General features: G+C 47.0%; 1 protein-coding gene across 1 annotated transcript in view; it reads left to right on the top strand.

Annotated features, from left to right (window-relative positions):
* The window catches only part of LOC144139793 (uncharacterized), a 144,246-nt gene that overhangs the window by 66,291 nt on the left and 59,270 nt on the right, over positions 1-18,685 (top strand). The window contains exon 3 of the mRNA XM_077672049.1: positions 14,756-15,127. Coding sequence (XP_077528175.1) covers positions 14,756-15,127 — 372 coding nt within the window. The remainder of the gene's footprint in view (positions 1-14,755; positions 15,128-18,685) is intronic.

Genomic DNA, 18,685 nt, shown 5'->3' with positions numbered 1-18,685 from the left:
ATTTTTATTAACCTGAATTTTCATTATGGCATCATAATATTTCCAGAAATATCGATCTATTGTTTGTCACACCGCAGGGCTTCTGTAAGATCATGTAACCTGCTATCAGGTCAAATAGTAACTTGTACGGGGTATCGATGTGAAGAGCGTTGAGCGTATGGTATGCTGGGTGTAGAATGCTTCTAATACAATTTTGTAGTATTTTTACAACCAAGTGACACTTATAATGAAAGAACAGTACCAGTTGCCAGGGAAGTTAAGCCTAACGTTGCGTTTGTCATTATAACAGCTGTTCACATATATGTGGTATTTTAGTTTTACTCACATGCTTTCCCAGTTATTTCGAGCTCTGTCTTTAGGCGTGTTGGCGAAAAAAAAAAAGCTTTACTTGCCTCATGGTAAAAAATATAATGTTGCCATAATCTCCGCGGCAACTTACAAAGCAGTACCATGGGGTGACTCATGCGACACTGCCCAAAAAGCGTATCCGACAAAGCAAAAACAACACTCGTTCAGGTGCTTACTTTTACTTCACACAGCACCAGTTCAATGTGAACGCTGATCAAAAACACCGCTTAAAGGATTGAATCAAGGTTGCGAGTAACAGTCGTAATTCTCGATGCAATTAGGCTATTCTCATTTGTAAGTCATGCGCAGCTTCAGAGCGGATATGGCAAAAAGGGGCGTCCCTCGTGGTCTTATTTACTCTTTCTTGTTTACAACTGAGATAAAATATGCAAAACTCCTGTCGATGTAGCTGAAAAAACCAACATCTGTGCTCTGATTTTATCACGTACAATACCGACATTGATGCTACGACGGTTTGTCTAGCAAGAATATCAAAATGACTAGACTAATACTATTCTTTCTGCAAAAGGGCACACTACACAAGGACTTCGAAATTGCTCTGATTAGAACACCTGTTTGACGCCGAGGTTACTGAGCTACGCATGGGAGGATGCCACATATTATCTTTCTATGACCGGAACGACAAAACTGCCGTCAAATGGTTGGTTGCTCTGCTAAGCAACAAAACTTTCCTGCAGCATAAAGAGGGAAGTTCTGGAGGAGGTAGGTTCAATCGCAAATTCCGGGTGCAGATCTGAATCAACACATTAAGCAGGGAGATATCATAGAGTGGAAGCGCTTACGAATAATGAAGAGTAGCATGCCTTTGTCACTACAATGGGAAGTGTGCAAGGAATGCGTATTTCCCACATTGGACTGCTGGCAGAAACATGGGACCTTACCGCTATCCCGAAATGAAACTTTCGTTAGGAAAAAAAGAGCCGGGGGACAAAGATGGTTCGGGTGAAACTTATATATTCAAGTGAGCGTCATGATTACGAGGACAAACCCAACTGCAAAACGTACTGCAAAGATGATGTTAACAGAAAGAATCGGATCTTGAAGTTGGGACTTGCTGGCATGCTTCATTACTTGGGAGTGTTTGCGGAATGACGCCTGCACCACATCATTTGTTCATTCGCCCAATATGTTTCTCATGGTATGAATCACGCTCAGTGTTCCTTCTGAAGTTCAATACTTCGGGCAGTGGTTCATTGACAATGTTGAATGGTTGCATGGCTGCCTAGCTATTGTATTGCAACGTGGTTAAAAATCGCAGTTCTTTTAGATTTATGATTTGATTTAATTTGATTTCTTTTGATTTGATTATGAGGTTTAACGCGCCGACGCTACGCAGGCGATGAGGGGCGCCGTAGTGAAGGGCTCCGGATTAATTTTGGCCACCTAGGGATCTTTAACGTGTGCCGAATTTCTTTTGGAAGTGATCATCCTGGAGTTATTTAGTGAAACGCAAAGTATTTTCGCGAAGCTAATAATGAGAATCAAAGCTTGCTTTCAGAGAAGATTCAGTTTTTGCGAGTTCGGCTGCCAAATTCAGAAGGCATTGAAGCTATTATCTTTAAATGTATGGGCAGTAATTTCTGGCAAGCAATGACGCAAAAACTGTTGAGAGTTTTGTGAAGTATCTTTACGGTGTTCATACGCAAGTCGACTTGATTTCTCTATGCAACGTAGCACTTTCATGTGATGGTTTTGCTAGGTTTCTGATGGGTCGGACTTTTGAGCAAGAAACCTGGAGTATGGGTTCTTAAAAATCCGCATACGAACTACAAACGCGTCAAAATTCTTCAACTATTATCGCGACTCACACAAGGCTTTCATAGTACGGACGAAAAAAAAATTTAAGGTTACGAACTGAGGGCACCTGTCTTCGCATTTGCACAGTTTTTTTTAAATGTGTAATGCATACAAGAGAGTTTCAGCACATGACTGTTTGTCACAGCTTACGACATTTGTTCAGGTTAGTTCGCTATATGACCTCAGTATAGGTCCCCACCTCATGCTTGCTTATTTTGAATGCAGTGATGATACGTAAACTGACCTACGGAAACATTTAACGAATTATTTCATAAAGAGACCATTAAAATTTTTGGTGTTTAAATCTACCGTTTGTTTTGCTCTTGGGAGCCCGAAATCCCAACTGTCGTGCCGAATACTCCCGAAAAACAACACCGCAGCTCATTTGAAGGTCATGGTTCGATGGAGCAGGTGTGTGCGGGGTGCATAAAAACAAACAAAAAAAAAATCCCGTGCCATCTTTACTAACGTGAAACCTGGGGAGAGGCGAAGCATGCAGTGTATAAGTGTATATTCGTGGGGCCTTGGCGTTTTTGTCAACGGAGATGAAACCATTGGGGGGTACTATACAGCTTTGCTGTAAAAGTCTCTTGTCTTTGAAGCCCGAAGCTCTCCAGCGCGATGCGTAAACGGGTGTCCCAGTGTTTTCTGGACGCGTTACGTTCTAGCGCGCGGCTTAAACGACTTTTCCGGTGTTTTAGTGCCGTGACGATTACGACGACGATTACGACGACGATTACGACGACGATTACGACGACGACGACAGGAGACGCCAACAGCACCAGCCCCTAAAAAAATGGTCATTGCAAACTACCACGAACCAGCCCAGCTATTAGCTCGGCGTCAGACATGCACAGCCCAATGAAATAGCCTAACTGCCATTCATCCAGGGCACACTCACAAAGGAAAGGTGTGCGGCCTTTATTGTTCTTGATAGTTCAAACTGAAATCTTAAGATTCATTAACAGCAGCCGATCCCATTTCATCGCGTTTCCAGAAGCACGACAGCATGGAAGCTCAAGGAGACGCGAGAAAGATGTGCGCGGAGGCAATTTTACAGAGTAAAGTAATACTGTGAGGATCCACATATCTCAAGCCGTGCGGATAATACAAAATGATCCGCACTATTTACGAAACTTTGAAGGCGAATAAGGCCTGGACAAAGCGGAGCAGACAGGACAAATGTATAAATAAAATGAGGGAAAAAAAGACATCGCCGTGCAGTATGGTATCACCGCCCTTGACCATCGCTGGGACCCATTACACGTATGCTCTCAAATCTATCTATAGCCCCTTGCGCCGCTGTAATTATGGGCTCTGGGGCCCAGCTGTGGGAACTGGAACTGGCGTGTGCGATGACGGAGGGAATCTGGGCTGCGTGTAACCGCGGCGCACCCGTCAGCCGTGGGAAAGTGCGCTACCGCTCACGCACCGGTACGCTGACGATACCATCTCGATACCATCTCGTTCTGTCGTTGTGGTGATATGCGCCACGTGGTTCTTTTACAGACGACGCCACGAATATGACCACTTAGGTTGGGACTTAAGCCCACGACGCGTGATCGATCGATCGATCGATCGATAAATCAATCAATCAATCAATCAATCAATCAATCAATCAATCAATCAATCAATCAATCAATCAATCAATCAATCAATCAATCAATCAATCAATCAATCAATCAATCAATCGGGGGTAGGACAACCGTATCATACACACCCATTATATAGAAGTGCCGCCATAATTACTGTACATCGTCTGTTGCCGTTACCATGTTGTTACCCTTCTTTCAAGTGCCGTGTCATGCCCACCCCTCATTTAATGTCCCGATGGGACCTTTGAGGAATCAATAAATCAAACAAATCAAATCAAATCAAATCAAATCAAATCAAATCAATCAATCAACGTTGTAATAATTGACCAATCACTTGTCATAACGTATTAATGTCAGCCATGGCGCTGGGGAACAGTAAAGTTTCGTTGTTACAAAGCGTTGTGCGCAGAATACTTTCTTTGTTAAAAACGGTATTTCGTTCAAAGCGGCGATGATTTGTTTTTCGTGCACTGCAGTTAAGGCCAGTGAGAAATTTCCAATAAAGCGAGAATTCGATTAAAGTAATTTTGTCGTAACTAGGGTGCACTTAGTTTACCTTACCTTTCAAACTACTAAGTAACTTGCGGAATGAACGGCAAGGCACACTTTTACGGTTCACGACCGCAACAGGTGGGCCATCCGTTGCGTTCGTCCCTGCAAATGCCCTTTTTGATAAAGCGCAAACAAAATGGATGAGTTAAAAGCAGATTGTATACGCAGAGCATTTCCCGTCCTTGTTGTGACATCGGGCGCAAAGCCGTGTCCCTCAAACACTAGGGAAATTTTGAGACACTGCGAAAGATATTTACATAATAAGTTGTGTATTCCCGGAAAAGCTTGTGGAAGTGCACCAATTATTGCATAACCATTTCTGCTTGTCTATTTCTTTGTCTAGTGTGCGTATTTGCTTATAGGGTGAGCGAATCATACTTTGTACAGCTATGAGATTTAGTATATAGGTTGAATGTTCCGTAAAAATTTGAGTTTCCAGGTTCATTTTTTTCTTTAGGTATGGCAAAGCGTTAAACTGTCATTGGGCACAGGCGCGTTTTTGTGTTTTAAGCCTCAATAAAAAGCGCAATACTTGCGTAGGACACCAGATGTATAATAAATTAATAAATATCTATAACATTTGGTATTTTTAATTCAACGAAAAGGCGGTCGTTAAGGTTAGTGACGCTGGTATAAGCGTTTTATTGATCAGTAACGTATTGCAGACGTCTTCCACGAAGCCAGCAGATTATGTTGCAGACACAACTTTCCAAAGCAGCCCTGCAGTGCCTGAAATTTGATATTTCATATTTCACTTCTGTACTGCTGGAAGCGTAGCACGTATTTTCCCAAGAAAAATTGTAATTGGAAAAGAGATGTATCGTTCGCGTACACAGAAGTGGGTGACCGTAAGCGGCCGTTCGCAGAATAAGTTATTATTGAAAAATACCAATAAAATTATCTTGGATTTTGTTCGAGTTTGGTTCCCCCGAAACCTTATTCAACATTTTCATCGTTCTTAAGGTTGCGAAACAGCTTCATGTAAGTGTTAAATCAGGAGCTCTTGCTCTTTCCTGTCAAAAACAACCACGGTTTTCACCCCATTTCCGGTTTCCGTAGTTTTCTCAATCCCGAATATCCACTGACAAACTACACCACCGGTTGGATTGACGGCTATAAAGCTGGTTCTGTAGGGGTGCAGACGATTGTATTAAGGAGTGAGTTTACAATGACGTGTCTCTTTAATCATCATCATCATTACCATCATCGGCACAATTGCGATAGCAGTATTGATGGTTGAAGCTGCACCCATGCCAACAATGGTTGACAGTTATAACAATGGTTGATAACAATACAGTTGTAACAATACAGTTGACAGTTATAACTGTCAACCATTGCTTTTACCCGCGGCGAAACTGGCTAGCAATAGAATTTGTCCACTGCCAATACAAAAGAAAAATGCGAGCTACAGATAAGGACCCAAACGTAAAGGTTTGGGTATTTTGACTGGAACTTGTCAAGAAGCCGTTGACCAATATCATATATCGGATCTTCTGACACTTGCAAGCAGAATGATACACCAATTTTACAACTATAAATTCCTGCATTCTAACATAATCATCATCATCATCGTCGTCGTCGTCGTCGTCGTCGTCGTATATTCGATTACGTGCTGCGTAACTCACCATGGTTGATAGGTGGGCAGGGGTGCATGGAACTTTATACCACGACGCAATGGAGAAAAACCCTTCACTGGAGTGATGTGCCATCATGGGACCGCGGGGACGTATTCTATTCTTACTTGGACTGGCTTGCAACGTGGCTTCCTAGGGCTCGGGATGGCCATTTTTCTTTTGCGGTGTACCCTCCATGCAAATAGCTCAAATCTGTGCGCCTTTCTCAATGTGATGATAACGTTCTCAAAGGACTATTGACTTACTAGTGAGTTGGGTGATATGCTGGTGTTTCCGGGCGCGTGTTTTATTGGAATAAGCTAGAGCATGCAGAAACGAGTGAGCACAATGGCGGGCATTCCAACAGCGCTTTACGATACTTGAGGAAGCCACCGTTTTGGCAAGTTGTCTGTTTATTTTCCAGTCCTGAGCACTTCTCAACAGTTTAAGGGCAGTCCCGAACTGATCTCACCGTGTAAATTCCTTGGGGAAAATAAAATACTGAGTTGCTCTGAAATCATTGATATCAAGAGAGCAGACGATGTGGCACACTACAAAAACCATGTACAAAACCAACATTTTTTTGCCGCTTTGTTGATGTTGCTTAAGGCTTTAAAAAAATTCGCGATATGCTCTATTTGTAATTCTACTTTATTATGATAAGACAAAATATAATCGTATTACAACAACAACATTTTCTTTTTGGAGTCACAGGCAGCGTTTGTCAAACTTGTGCACGAGCCAAGCGAAGTAAGAATGGAACACTCGCCAGCGATGTCGCCATGCCGCGTTGATTAAAGCGTGGTTCGCCTAGACGCCAACACAAAATTTCCCTCTAGTATTTCTGACTATCAAATTCCGGGAAGAGGCGGCAGCCCTTTTTTTAAACCTCGCCGTGCTCCACAGGACTACAGTCATTTCGATCATGACATTCCCAAGCAGGTGCCCATCCAGAGGGTACTTACTTCTTTTTGCAATGGGATATTAAACACTGCTCTGTTTTCACGTGTTACACAGCGTCCCTCAACCTTTTTCATAACACGTTCCGGAAACAAGTTACCTTTCTGCAACATAAATTGGTCATTTTTGTCCCTAGGCTCTTGCGGCTACAAGATTTGGTGCGTGCATGGTTTAAAAGATGTCTACGAAGTCGCGTCAAAATGGCGAAGGGTAAATACGGTTATTAATGCAGCCTCGCGAGTATTAATTGTAGTTTAATGACCCAAGGTGGAATAATCTACAAAAAAAAAACGTTACTCCTTCCTGTGTAGTTCAGTTTGCGAAATTAGCTGCGGCTGTGCAGCTCCAGCCGATGGCAAGAGGAGAGTCCTGATGGCAGGAGAGGAGTCGAGTTTTCCCTCAGCCGCTGTTACCACTAGTTCTGCCTCGCTGCAGCTTCACTGCACTGCATTGACGCCATGGTTGACAGCGTCACCGGCAGTGGACGCGTTGCAGCACAGAAAACGACACTACTTTCGGTCACTTCGTCAATGATACGCTGCTTCCCGTTGGGGCGTTACTTCTGCCGTGAAAGAGACCCTGCAACACTTTCGATAAACGCTTTCACTCTTTCCTTCGCGTCTGGAAGCACTGCTCAAGCTATAGTTATCGCCAGCACGGAGCTGCACTGCGTGACTTGTTCGTCGTACCAGATACGCCTTCCGTTTCTGCTTTGTTTTTTGTGGCTGTCTTTTTAAGTGGCTATCAAAAAGCGTTCATTGCTGCAACCGAAGGAAAACCGGCCAGAAGCCACTACAGTGCCTTAATGACGTAATTTGAGCCGTCGAAGAACTTCAAGACCGGGAAAGAGAGAAAAATCTTTTGAGCGAGTTTACAAGTAACCTGATGGGCCTAGAGCAGTAATTTTTGGTTGAGGTACTTTGCGACCCCCTAATCTAAGTACTGGGTGCGTTGGCTGACTACGTTCTGAGAGCATTTAAGATTTCAAAAAAAGTCGAAAGAAGTGTTGCAGGGTCCCTTTAGTGGATTTCATCAGACCCGCCGCGGTGGCTATGTGGCTATGGCGTTGTGCGGCTGAGCACAAGGACGCGGGTTCGATTCCCGGCCGTGAAGGCTGCTTTTGAGAAGTAAGCGAAAAGCGGAAACTCTCGTGTGTTCGAGATTTCGGTGCACGTTAAACATCCCCAGGTGGTCAAAATTAATCCGGAGCCCTCCAATACGGCACGCCTCATCGCCTGTGTAGCGTCGGCGTTAAACCCCACAATCCATCGATGGATTCAACCACTATCTCAGCCCACAAATTCCGGACCAACGGCTTTGCAGTCCTTTTACGATTGCTTTGTGGGCGGGGATAGAGGGGAAGGAGTCTGTTTACTTGCAGCACCTTGCGTGGTTAAGTAACAAGCTGGGTATTGTCGACTACGGATGCAGACAGGGATGTGTTAGTTATCGCATGTTTAACAATATATACCTGACTTTTGTCTACATTCCCCAATCTCTTTGATGGTATGCGGTGTTCCGGGGAAAGTGACTCATGAGCCCGCACCGAGTTTTCTGTCCAAGATGACACACACATAAAGTAAGGCCGCGTTGGTGTTTGGCGGTGGCAATTAGGTTTTCTGCTGTCTGGGTGATAGTTACAAATCCTGTGAACAGCGCACCATAGGTAATTCCCTACCATGCGGTCGCAGATGACGTGGAAGGGTCACCGTGTTCAGCAGCTGCGGAGTTCGCGGGCAGCGCTTTTTTCGTAGGGCCGAAAGCGTTCAGCCACAGCGACAACCCCTAGCAAGACATCGCAATCGTATAGAGTGATGTAGGCATAAGCAATAGCATCCCGCGTAAGTTACCACTGTCCGAAGTAGTTCGTTGAGAAGAAAGAAGAAATGCGGCTTTACTATTTTTGAGGGGCGAAGCCCCTTAGGGGCTCTTGGCGTCTCCTGTCGTCGTCGTCGTAATCGTCGTCTCGTGTAGTCACGGTACTAAAACACCGGAAAACTCGCTTTACGCCTCGCGCTAGAACGTAACGCGTACTAAAACAACACCGGGACATTCGTTTACACCTCGCGCTCGAGAGAGAGAGAGAGAGAGAGAGAGAAAGGCTTTATTTATGGCCAGCAGGGAGTGGGAGGTCGGGATGCGCAGATTCTCCACATCCCACCCACGTTCACGACGTCTTCGGGACTAGGCCCCGCCGGCGTCGGCGTGAGCGGTGCGCGAAAGGTACTCGGGAGTTCGTCGAGCTTCGTGCTTGAAAGACAAGAGGCTTTTACAGCAAAGCTGCATACCTGTACACCCCAATTGTTTCATCTCCGTCGGCAAAAACGCCAAGGCACCAATAACACACTTATACACTGCATGCTTCGCGCCTCCCCAGGTTTCACGTTACTGGAGATGACCCGGGACTTTTTATTTTTATTTTGGTGGAGTCGATAGAAGACATGTCGACAGTATGAGCAGAATTTTCCTGCAGAGTTGGCCTCCAAAAAAGCTGTCGCTTTCAAAACGTACGGGTGCGCTATACAGTGTGCACGTGGTAAGCTATGGCAGTCGGTTTTGGGCTTCCCGCGAACCCTCCACAAATCACGCGTTTAGCGAATCAAAGACATGCGTGTTCCTTTGGAACTTCAAGCTGAAGACTGGAGTTAATAACTCCAAGAAAATGCAGTGATTTTGCAGTATGTGAGGAACCTGTAACCGCCAATGTTTTCACAGCCTTCTCGTTGATTGATTGATTGTAGGATTTTAACGCGCCGACGCAGCGCAGGCGATGAGGCGCGCCGTAGTGGAGGGCTCCGGATTAATTTTGACCACCTGGGGATCTTTAACGTGCGCCGAAATCTCGTACACATGGGCGTTTTTGCTTTTCTCCTCCATCAGAAAAGCGGCTGCTGCTGCCGGGAATCGAACCCGCGACCTCGTGCTCAGCAGCGCAACGCCTTAGCCACTGAGCCACCGCGGCGGGTGCACAGCCTTCTCGGCGTGAATATGTAACGGCGTGCATGCGTGCAGCTGACAAGTGCATGTATCTCCTTTACTACACCTTCACTGACGTTACTGGACGCAGTACACAACCACAGCAGCCAATGCCATTCGCTGCACCTGGCTGAGAGCCTATTAGTCACGTGCCCCTGACACATCGCGTACAGTGCGAACAAGACGACGGTGAAAAATACACGGGCCACCATATCCGCCACTACAGTCCACATCGTACAAGTGTGTGGGATTCGCCGTCAACGCGTTCACACGACTCCTTTCGAAGAACTAACCAGTTTCGCTTGTGCCAGCCTCTCTCAGCGAAAGCGACTCGTGTCTTGATCTCCTTCTCGCGTGCTGCATAAGGAAAGTGCTTCTTTAAAAGCCCCTTTTGATGCTCCGATAAGCACTCATCCATCGCTTTTGTAGATCCCTTTAGTGCACGCGTCCGTGCGCGATGCATTGGTGGCACTGAGACGGGAGAATTCATCTAGGTGGATAGCGAACGCGTCAGCAGGCTACAGCTGAAGCGACAAGGCCCGCCCCAGTACTCGTCTCTCACGAGTCACGACACTTTCACAGCCTTCGTCACTACTGATGACGTCACTACTGATGGCGTCAATACTGATGACGTCACTCGAACTCGTCCAGCAAGTCGGGGGGAAACGATGACGTAGTTTTTAACGACGATGCCGTTGGCTCGGGGCCTCGTCGCCTGGGAGGTGTTCGTCCGTCCCGGCAAGGTGGCGGGCAGGTAGTGTTTTGCGCCTACAGAAGACGCGCGCACGGCCGTCATGCTCGCCCACCCCCGAGAACCACCTTTCCAGTCGCGTGCGAGCCGAGTGGCGAAGTCACGCTGGGGTGAGCGCGGGCCAGAGCACGCCCGCAGCTTTCGTGATCGTGGATGCATCGCACTACTTCGCCCTCCCTCCCTCGCGCTTCGCTCCCCCGGCCTGCCCGACGACTGCACACCACTTGCACCGAGAGCAGACGTTTTGTGCCGGCCCGAGGAAGCGCGGAAGGTTCCTCTAGATATACACAGCAGGGCTTCGGCTCTTTTTTCCTGGTTGATCCTACGAACCTGAAAAAAGAGACAACCGGGACAAGCCAAGCCAATCAGGAAAGAAGGAAAGTTTGGAAACGCAGGGGCAATTATCCGTTAACTAGATTTCGTTAGCGACTGTGCCGTAGAACTGATTCTGTAGTGTCTGTTAACTGAAGAAGGGGCTGTAAAAGAATTGCAGCATTGTGCGGCGACCTGCTTATCTTACAGCACTGCCAGGAAAAGTACAACAACAGAAAATGCAATTATCTGTCCTTTTCCTTTTAACATTACTACACCTGCCTTTGATGTTTCAAGTTATTATTCACTAATTGGTTTCACCGCATTTCTTGAAAACGTTACAGAAGAACTTACGGCGTCAGAACCACAACTCTTCGTTTTTACAGCACACTTGCATTTTAAACAACCTTTCCCACTCTTTAATAGTTTCAAAAACAAATGATTTCAAGAACAGGTTCGTCGTAGCCGGCAACTTCCTTATTTTTAATACATGTTCACCTTTACGCCAGTAACCGTAGCTATATTTAAAAGGGTTTTTTGTTAATATCTGTCAGTTTTTTCACTCAATGATTCAAAAATAGCGCCAATCGCTCTATAACTTACTACTTGTACATTGTGTGAACGAGCTGAAAGATTGTCAGTGAACATAGTGGAGATTTCGTAGATTACGCTGCCGTGAAGAGGTGTCTTTGAGAAGGTGAAACAGGACAATTCTCTAAGCTGTCCTTCGACTCTCTGCACGTGATTTCTCTCAACGGGTACTCGTCCGATTCAGCATTAGTCTCAGACTTTGGGTTTTGTTGCAGGTAATTAGTTGCGAGTTCTCACTGTTATTAGCTCGTCTTCATCATCATCATCATCGTCGGGTGCAGGGAATGCATAACGAAAACCTAAACTATTGCCGTTCGTTCTTCCCTTACAAGCATCGCAGTAATCGCTTAATTATCGACTGAAACAAAGTTTTCGTTTCATTTATTAAAGCGAAAGCTATCTTAACGGGACCGACCGCGTCCTGTCAATAAACTAATGCATTTCCCTATAGACCGGTTGGTCGACCGAAAAGCTCTGAGAAGATCTCTGGACACGCAAGCAACGCGTGCGTCAAACCGGGATTCCATTGTGCCAAAACGGTTACTTGAAAATCGCGAAAAAAGAACGGTTCTAGATAAGACGGTGCACGCATCGATCATGGAGGAGGAGTACAATAGTACACCTCCATCGCGCAAACCAGGTATCCGTACACGTTTAGATCGTTGGTAGATGCGTTTACTCAGTGCGCGAAAAATAGTCGCATATGGGTTCGTTCTTCGTTTGCGACATCGGTCTTTGATGGTTTGACGATCGAGTAAATGCACTTTTAGCGAAGATTTTGACGCACTTTTGAAGCAGTTTTGATGTTAAAAACTTCTAAATTTCTCTCAACCTTATTTAGGAAGGGGTGGTAATTTTCTACTGCGAAGCAGTATACCTCTGCCAGCCGAGGAAATTTTCGTGGCGTTGTCGGCACAAAACGCCAGGCTAAAATGGGAATTCCTGGCACCACCAGGACTCGAACCTGGACCCGAATAGAGTAACGGAGCGAGAGCCCGTCGTCTTACCGACTAAGCTACGCCCGCACAAGGATACGGGGAGACAGACGGTGTACTCAACGAGCACAGCTGTGGGTCTGCCACCTGCGCTCATTAAAACGCCTCGTGCGAAGCCCAACCGCGTCATGTATGATAACGGCATCTGCGAATAATGCGAATGATTCAAGTCGTCTGCGGTGATGTGTTTTCTGTGAATACAAGCGATGGAATCTTAATTTTCACGGTGTATACCTCAGCGAATATGTCCAAATCTAACATGGAGTGCTCCTTGCGAACGCACGTACTTCTCCTTACTGACGATTGATCACACCACAGCCGTGATCATTGCCGGGGACTTTAATGTGAATACCTCAAAAATGCAAAACAAGTGGTTCATGCAATTCGTCATGGAAGAGTTTGCACTCGTGTGCTTCACCAGTACAACTCAGCCAACCGTTATTCATGAATCAAGCATTGATTTAACATTAGCAAAGGCTGATTCTACAGTGAGAAGTGAAAATTTCCGTCTGATCGCACTGATAACAAAGCAGTGGTGAATGTCTTTGTGAGGTAATCAGGGCCGGGGTTAAGTACCTTTACTTGTCTCTAGTTGCACTTTTTGTAGAACCACGTGTGTGAATTCAAGTGACGTCGCATGGGTAATCGTTGTTGGTGTCGTTCACAGCTTCGCAGTCCAACCACCTTCACGGCGTGGATTGGAGCCAATTTTTCTTTAACGTTTCTTATACAGTTAAAGGTCCAGATTCATTCGTATCTAGTTTGATAGGCATGAGGGTAACCCACATGACATATAGACGCACCTTCTTTCAGGAATAACCGATTACTGTTCAATGTGTCCCATAATCAAATCTTGACTGGATTTAGGCGCAAGAGTTGTCTCGACTGAAACACGACCAACAAACCCAAGGAGTCAGTAGTGCTGAACATATAAACGCCGTTAACAAACACAGCTTAGCTTTCTGGCGCTGTGATTGCGGACCTCCTCTCCCCTTTTACCACGTCCACAATAACCTTATGATAGACGAATTCTCATTAAAAGCAACACTAATACTACTACCTCCTTATCTATCCCTCTCGGGAATGCGACTTCACTCCTTTCTTCCCTCCGTTATTGAGGAGCAGGATGATCCCCGCTGCCTGTCATGATCCCCGCCGTGATCCTTCTCCTATTCTCTTATATTTAAGGAGATATATTTAAGGAGATACAATTTTGGTCATGATGATGGTTCATCAAAGTGAACTGGTGGGATTCTTGGTCTTTTGACACGATGGGACAAAATGCGCAATAAAGGACGGGATGAACAGGAAGAAGACACCTCACAGTGCAGAAAGAAGTATCTATTTTCTGTTAGTGCCATCCTTTTTCGCGCACTTTGTTCCACGATGATGGTTGTCACGGTGATGCACATCGACGTAATTACGCAAGATATTTTCCCTCCTGGAACCGTGTACACGCCATATCCTAAGACGGAGTCCTCCCACTAAGGAACTTCTTCCTAGTGGCATGAACAATACTCATAAGGAACTTGTGGCAGTGGCCCATGTCCCAACAATCCTCAGTACCTTAGCCGATTCACCGTAACCAGAGTGTATTGGGATAAAGCTGTGAAGGCGGAACATTGTGACGTATGTGTACACATTCGTACGGACAAATGTTTCTCTGGGGCTAGTCAAGCATCTCGTTCTTTGATGAAATTCGAGAGCAGTCTTCTAGTCAGGACGCCATGGGGCGCATCACTGTGACTACGCAGCCCGAAACGTCTTCGAACACCCCGCGGGATAGTAGGATGGGGTGTTTATTAGGCAAACGAATGCTCAATTTAAGGGTAGAACGTAGAAATGGGCTGGATAAGTCAAACAGAGGACCGATAAGTGGTGGACTACAAATGTAGCAGTTTGGATGACAAGGCACAGGGTAAGAAGCTGAGTAGAACTACAGCTTAGTAGGGGGAAGAAAAAAAATTTAGGAGCAAAGAGGTAGTCTACAGTCAGACAGGATACGAGCGATTGGAAGTCTGCAGGAAAGGCCTTTGATTTGAAGTGGACTTCAGAAGGGTGTCGATGATGAGGACCACGGCTTATATTCGCGCACAGATTGAGCATTTTGCGGGACAACCGAAGCGATTATTATGCAATACATGTGGCTTCAGACACTCACGACTCGTATACAGCGATTTTCGCCCCCAATCGAGAAAGGGGCCGTGATGAGTGACGCCGGTGTTTCCCTTTTGTCTCGCGCAGACCGGGCGTTTCTGGGAGGGCGACCGCTGCCCAGCCGGCACCCTTCGCACCACCTGCACCACCACCTGGCCGCGGCGCACCACCTGGCCGCCCACCCGGCCTCCGTGACGGGCCACCACTCGCACCCGCACCCGCACCACCACCACCAGCCCTCGTCGGTGCAGCACCCGCAGGGCGGCAACCCCAGTTGCTCGTCGAGCGGGGGCTCCGGCTCGAGCAGCGTCCACAGCGCCGCCTACCGGCCGCAGGCGCCCCTCGTCAAGGGAGCCGCGGGCAGCGCTGCAGCCGCCGCTAGCGCCAGGGCGCGCAGGAGGAGGATGAAGTGCCTCATCTCCCTCGGACTCATTCTGCCCGCGCTGGCCGGAGTCATCGGTGAGTCAGTCGCCGCCGGACGTTTTAAATGCAGATCATTTCAGTAACTCACGATGTCACCCGCGTTGACGTCCGTAGTCGTAGTCCGCACCCCTCCCCCTACACGATATAAAAAAAAATACTATCCGGCGCCTGGTTTCGATCCCTCGACCCTGCGGGCGGAACGCAATGTACATGGTGCTCTACCCACTGCGCCACAAAGCCGACACAGAATGGGAGGCTACGAACGCGCCTTATATCCTTGACTCATTCAAACTACGTCAAGAAGCTGCTGATACAACGCATTCACTACCATTAACTCCCCAAACACTAAACGTTAACGCAATACACACACCCCCTATGCGACGCATTTACTCGAGTGCCCCTCACGGGGAGATGGGACCGCCAAAAACAACGCGTTGTGGACTGCGCAGTAAGGTGCCGGCACGTGCGAGAACCGCTCGCGCTGTTCGTTCCAGGCAGGGGGCGCGCGAGCACTGCGAAGGCGGGAAATTTGAACTGCTTTCGGCAAACCTCCGTTCAATTCATCAAGAGAGAAGTGAGATAGGGAGGCGAAGAGCGTGATGGGTAGTAGCAGTAAGCGGATAACGGTGCCACAGGCAGTTATGGCGAATCACTGCTCTGCATTTACGACAGCTTTCACGTTGAGTGGAACGGCTTTAATTTTTTCAACATAGCGGTCCTTGGGGCAGCCGTCTTATCATTGGGATTCGCTAGCCTAGCTCCGACTAGTGTCACGAGAAAAGGTATCAGAGTACCGCCACTGAGGCGCGCAAGTCAGCAACGGCGGCCACTTTAGTGTTTGTCAGTGTTGAGAGATTGCCGCATCTGTGGTCTCGCCGCTAACTTCGACGGGGTCTTTGGTTAACAACACTGCCAAAACTGCAGCAAAACGGTATATTCAGACAGACTTCTGCTCCTGAAATGATGCTACACGCGTTTGATACGTGTTCGGAACGACGTCAGGCGCGCGCAGCCGCAGAGCAGGGAGGACAAGCTGACACTACCCCAGTTGATCGCCTCAAATCGCATAAACAACAAAATGGCGGCGCCCATGAACTGTGGCAGTGCAAACAAATGTCCCGTGATGCAAATTGACCAATGATCATGGCGGCGGCACGGCACAATGAGAGAGAAGAGTGCCGATACTCTGTAACCTTATCTAGTGAAACATAGCTCCGACGTTACTGGTGTGGTCAGCAGGAAGATGTAGCTGCGCACGCGCAATACAATCCAGAGGAGGCCAATATGTTACCCATGGTTACAGAATGAAAATACCTTTTCAGCTTCCTTGTCCTGGAAGCTGCCACTTTGTCATTGGGCTTTTCTAGCTTGCTCTGATTTTGTTGGCGCGCATGCGTGGCACAGTTCTAAGCATTCGAGATTTTATTAGGGGTTAAAGAATGAAAAGACGTTTCCAGCATCTTAGTACTAAAACAATCGAGTTTATCATTGCGCCGTGCTGCAGCCACGATTTAACTGGCGCAGTCGACAGGATGATTTATCTGCGCATGTGGAGCGCAGTCCAGAATATGCTAGGATGTTATTTGTGTTTAAAGAATTTAAAAGTCTAATTCTTTTCACCTTAATGGACCTTTTCTACGAGCATTATCTGCGCATGCGCTTGCAGGCGCCGCCATTACTTTTGGTGGCTCGCTCTTATCGCAATTGCCGCTTTGTACGGATGCCGTGGGCGCGCCGGGGCGAACTTCAAAAGGTTCTGCTTGACATTCCAGGGCCACTGCGAAAGTGCTAAGTCATTTCACGAACAATCATTGGCATGGCCAAATGTGCTAAACTTCGTCAAGAGTGCACCCAAAGAGCGGCGTCTGCGCATGAAGCTGAAAAAGCGAAGCGCGATGTTCGTGCAAAGCCCGCCTCTTCGCTATAACTACGGGCGCGCCCCGCGATTAGCAATATTGTACGAGAGCGTCACCAGCAATCGTGGCCGAAAGAGCCACCAATTGTGATTTCCGTATTCGCCGCTACTAGTGTTGTTCTTGGAGTGGAAAAGGTCCATTGTCCTGGGAGCAGCCATCTTATCACTGGGCTGTGCTTGCGCAGACTTCAGTGGCACAGTCGACAGGATCATGTCACAGCGCATGCGCAACAATATCTATACCTGCCGAAACGTTATCAAGGCTTAAAGAATCAGATGTCTTTTTCAGCTTTGTTGTCATCGGAGAAGCTATCTTCTGATTCGGCTGCGTTAGCGCCGATTTAATTGGCGCAGTCGACAGGATTACATCACTGCGTATGCGCATCACAGCGCCGTCCAGAACATGCTGAGGTGTATTTTAAAGAATAAAACGTCTGCTCTGCACTGCTCAAACAAAACAAAATGCAGTCGACCTGCTTGTACATTACCGTTTATGGTGAATTCGCGCCTATCATGAACTGAGAGGGAGAACGAGAATTTTGTAGATTAAAGTAAGCAGGAACCATTTCTGCGTCCAAGATACGCCATCGCGAACCGCTCCTGGAGAGGATGTGGACTAGGAATGTCGACGCAACAACAGAACGCGTGGTTGGTGTAAAAATGGAGGTGGAGATAAATTAATAGCAAGAAGTGCCATGACGTAGATAAATTCGAAAAGCAGGAACCTGCGAGGCCACGTGAGCTCTTTTTACAATATAGTGATTGCGAAAGCATTGCCTGTTTTTGCAACTTATAATCGTCCAGCAAGCTAGCACACTATATTGCAAGGTGCCGGTAACGTAACAGCTATCTCGGTCAAACAAGACGCCTACAAGCGCCAAAACAAGGCGGTAAGGCAATGTTCGGACTACCGACGCAAATGCCATATTGTGATCTATGGACGTAACAAAATGGCATGTTACGCAGTTCGGTTGGCTGAGACGTAAAATGACATCATTTTTGAAGGTTATTACAACAGTTGCAGCAACAGTCTAACCCCAGCCTAAGCCTTTCCCGAGATGAAGGTACCTGCGGGCTAAGCCAACTGCCCTTTAGAGAGCATAAGGTCAGGCGTTTCATTTTGAATCACATTCTACTCCTCTTTTTTCGCGACATTCTGGAAGATGTAACGCGCAACAGCCTCGCGGAAGAGCCTTGCTGCACGTGTGACAGACATTGTTGTTTTGAGTCAGCCGTTGTGTCATTCTTCTTTCGCCACGTCCGTGTAAGAGACCGCACGTTTTGAAGAATCTCTCGTCCTCGTCGAATTACGGCGTTCCACACATATCCACGGCATTTTCGTCCGCGCATTACCGCGTACGCCGTGTCTGACCCCAAAGCCACGCTCTCGTATCTCCGTCCGCGACGTGGCGTGCGTAGGTCGAGTCGCTGGCCTTTCTCAAACCGTGCGTCAGAAATGTGGAACGTAAAAAAACACGATCAAGGTTTAGGTCAACATAGTCCTGGGAAATGCTGCTCACACGTCGACGAAACCAACTCACGATCTCAAAGTCGACAGTTTATAAAAACGCGAATAAAGCTGCCAGATGTCGAATTTTATAGATGTAGCTCAATAGAGATGAGAATAAGCAGGCGACGTTAGAAACAAGGCAAAATTCTGCAACGTAGAGACAGCGAGA

Source organism: Haemaphysalis longicornis, unplaced genomic scaffold (genome assembly GCF_048455015.1).
Source record: "Haemaphysalis longicornis isolate Haplotype H1 unplaced genomic scaffold, Haemaphysalis longicornis Haplotype H1 scaffold_5, whole genome shotgun sequence".
In the NCBI taxonomy this organism is placed as follows: Eukaryota; Metazoa; Arthropoda; class Arachnida; order Ixodida; family Ixodidae; genus Haemaphysalis; species Haemaphysalis longicornis.
Note: the sequence above shows the minus strand (reverse complement) of the source record. Positions and strands in the feature narration are given on the sequence as shown.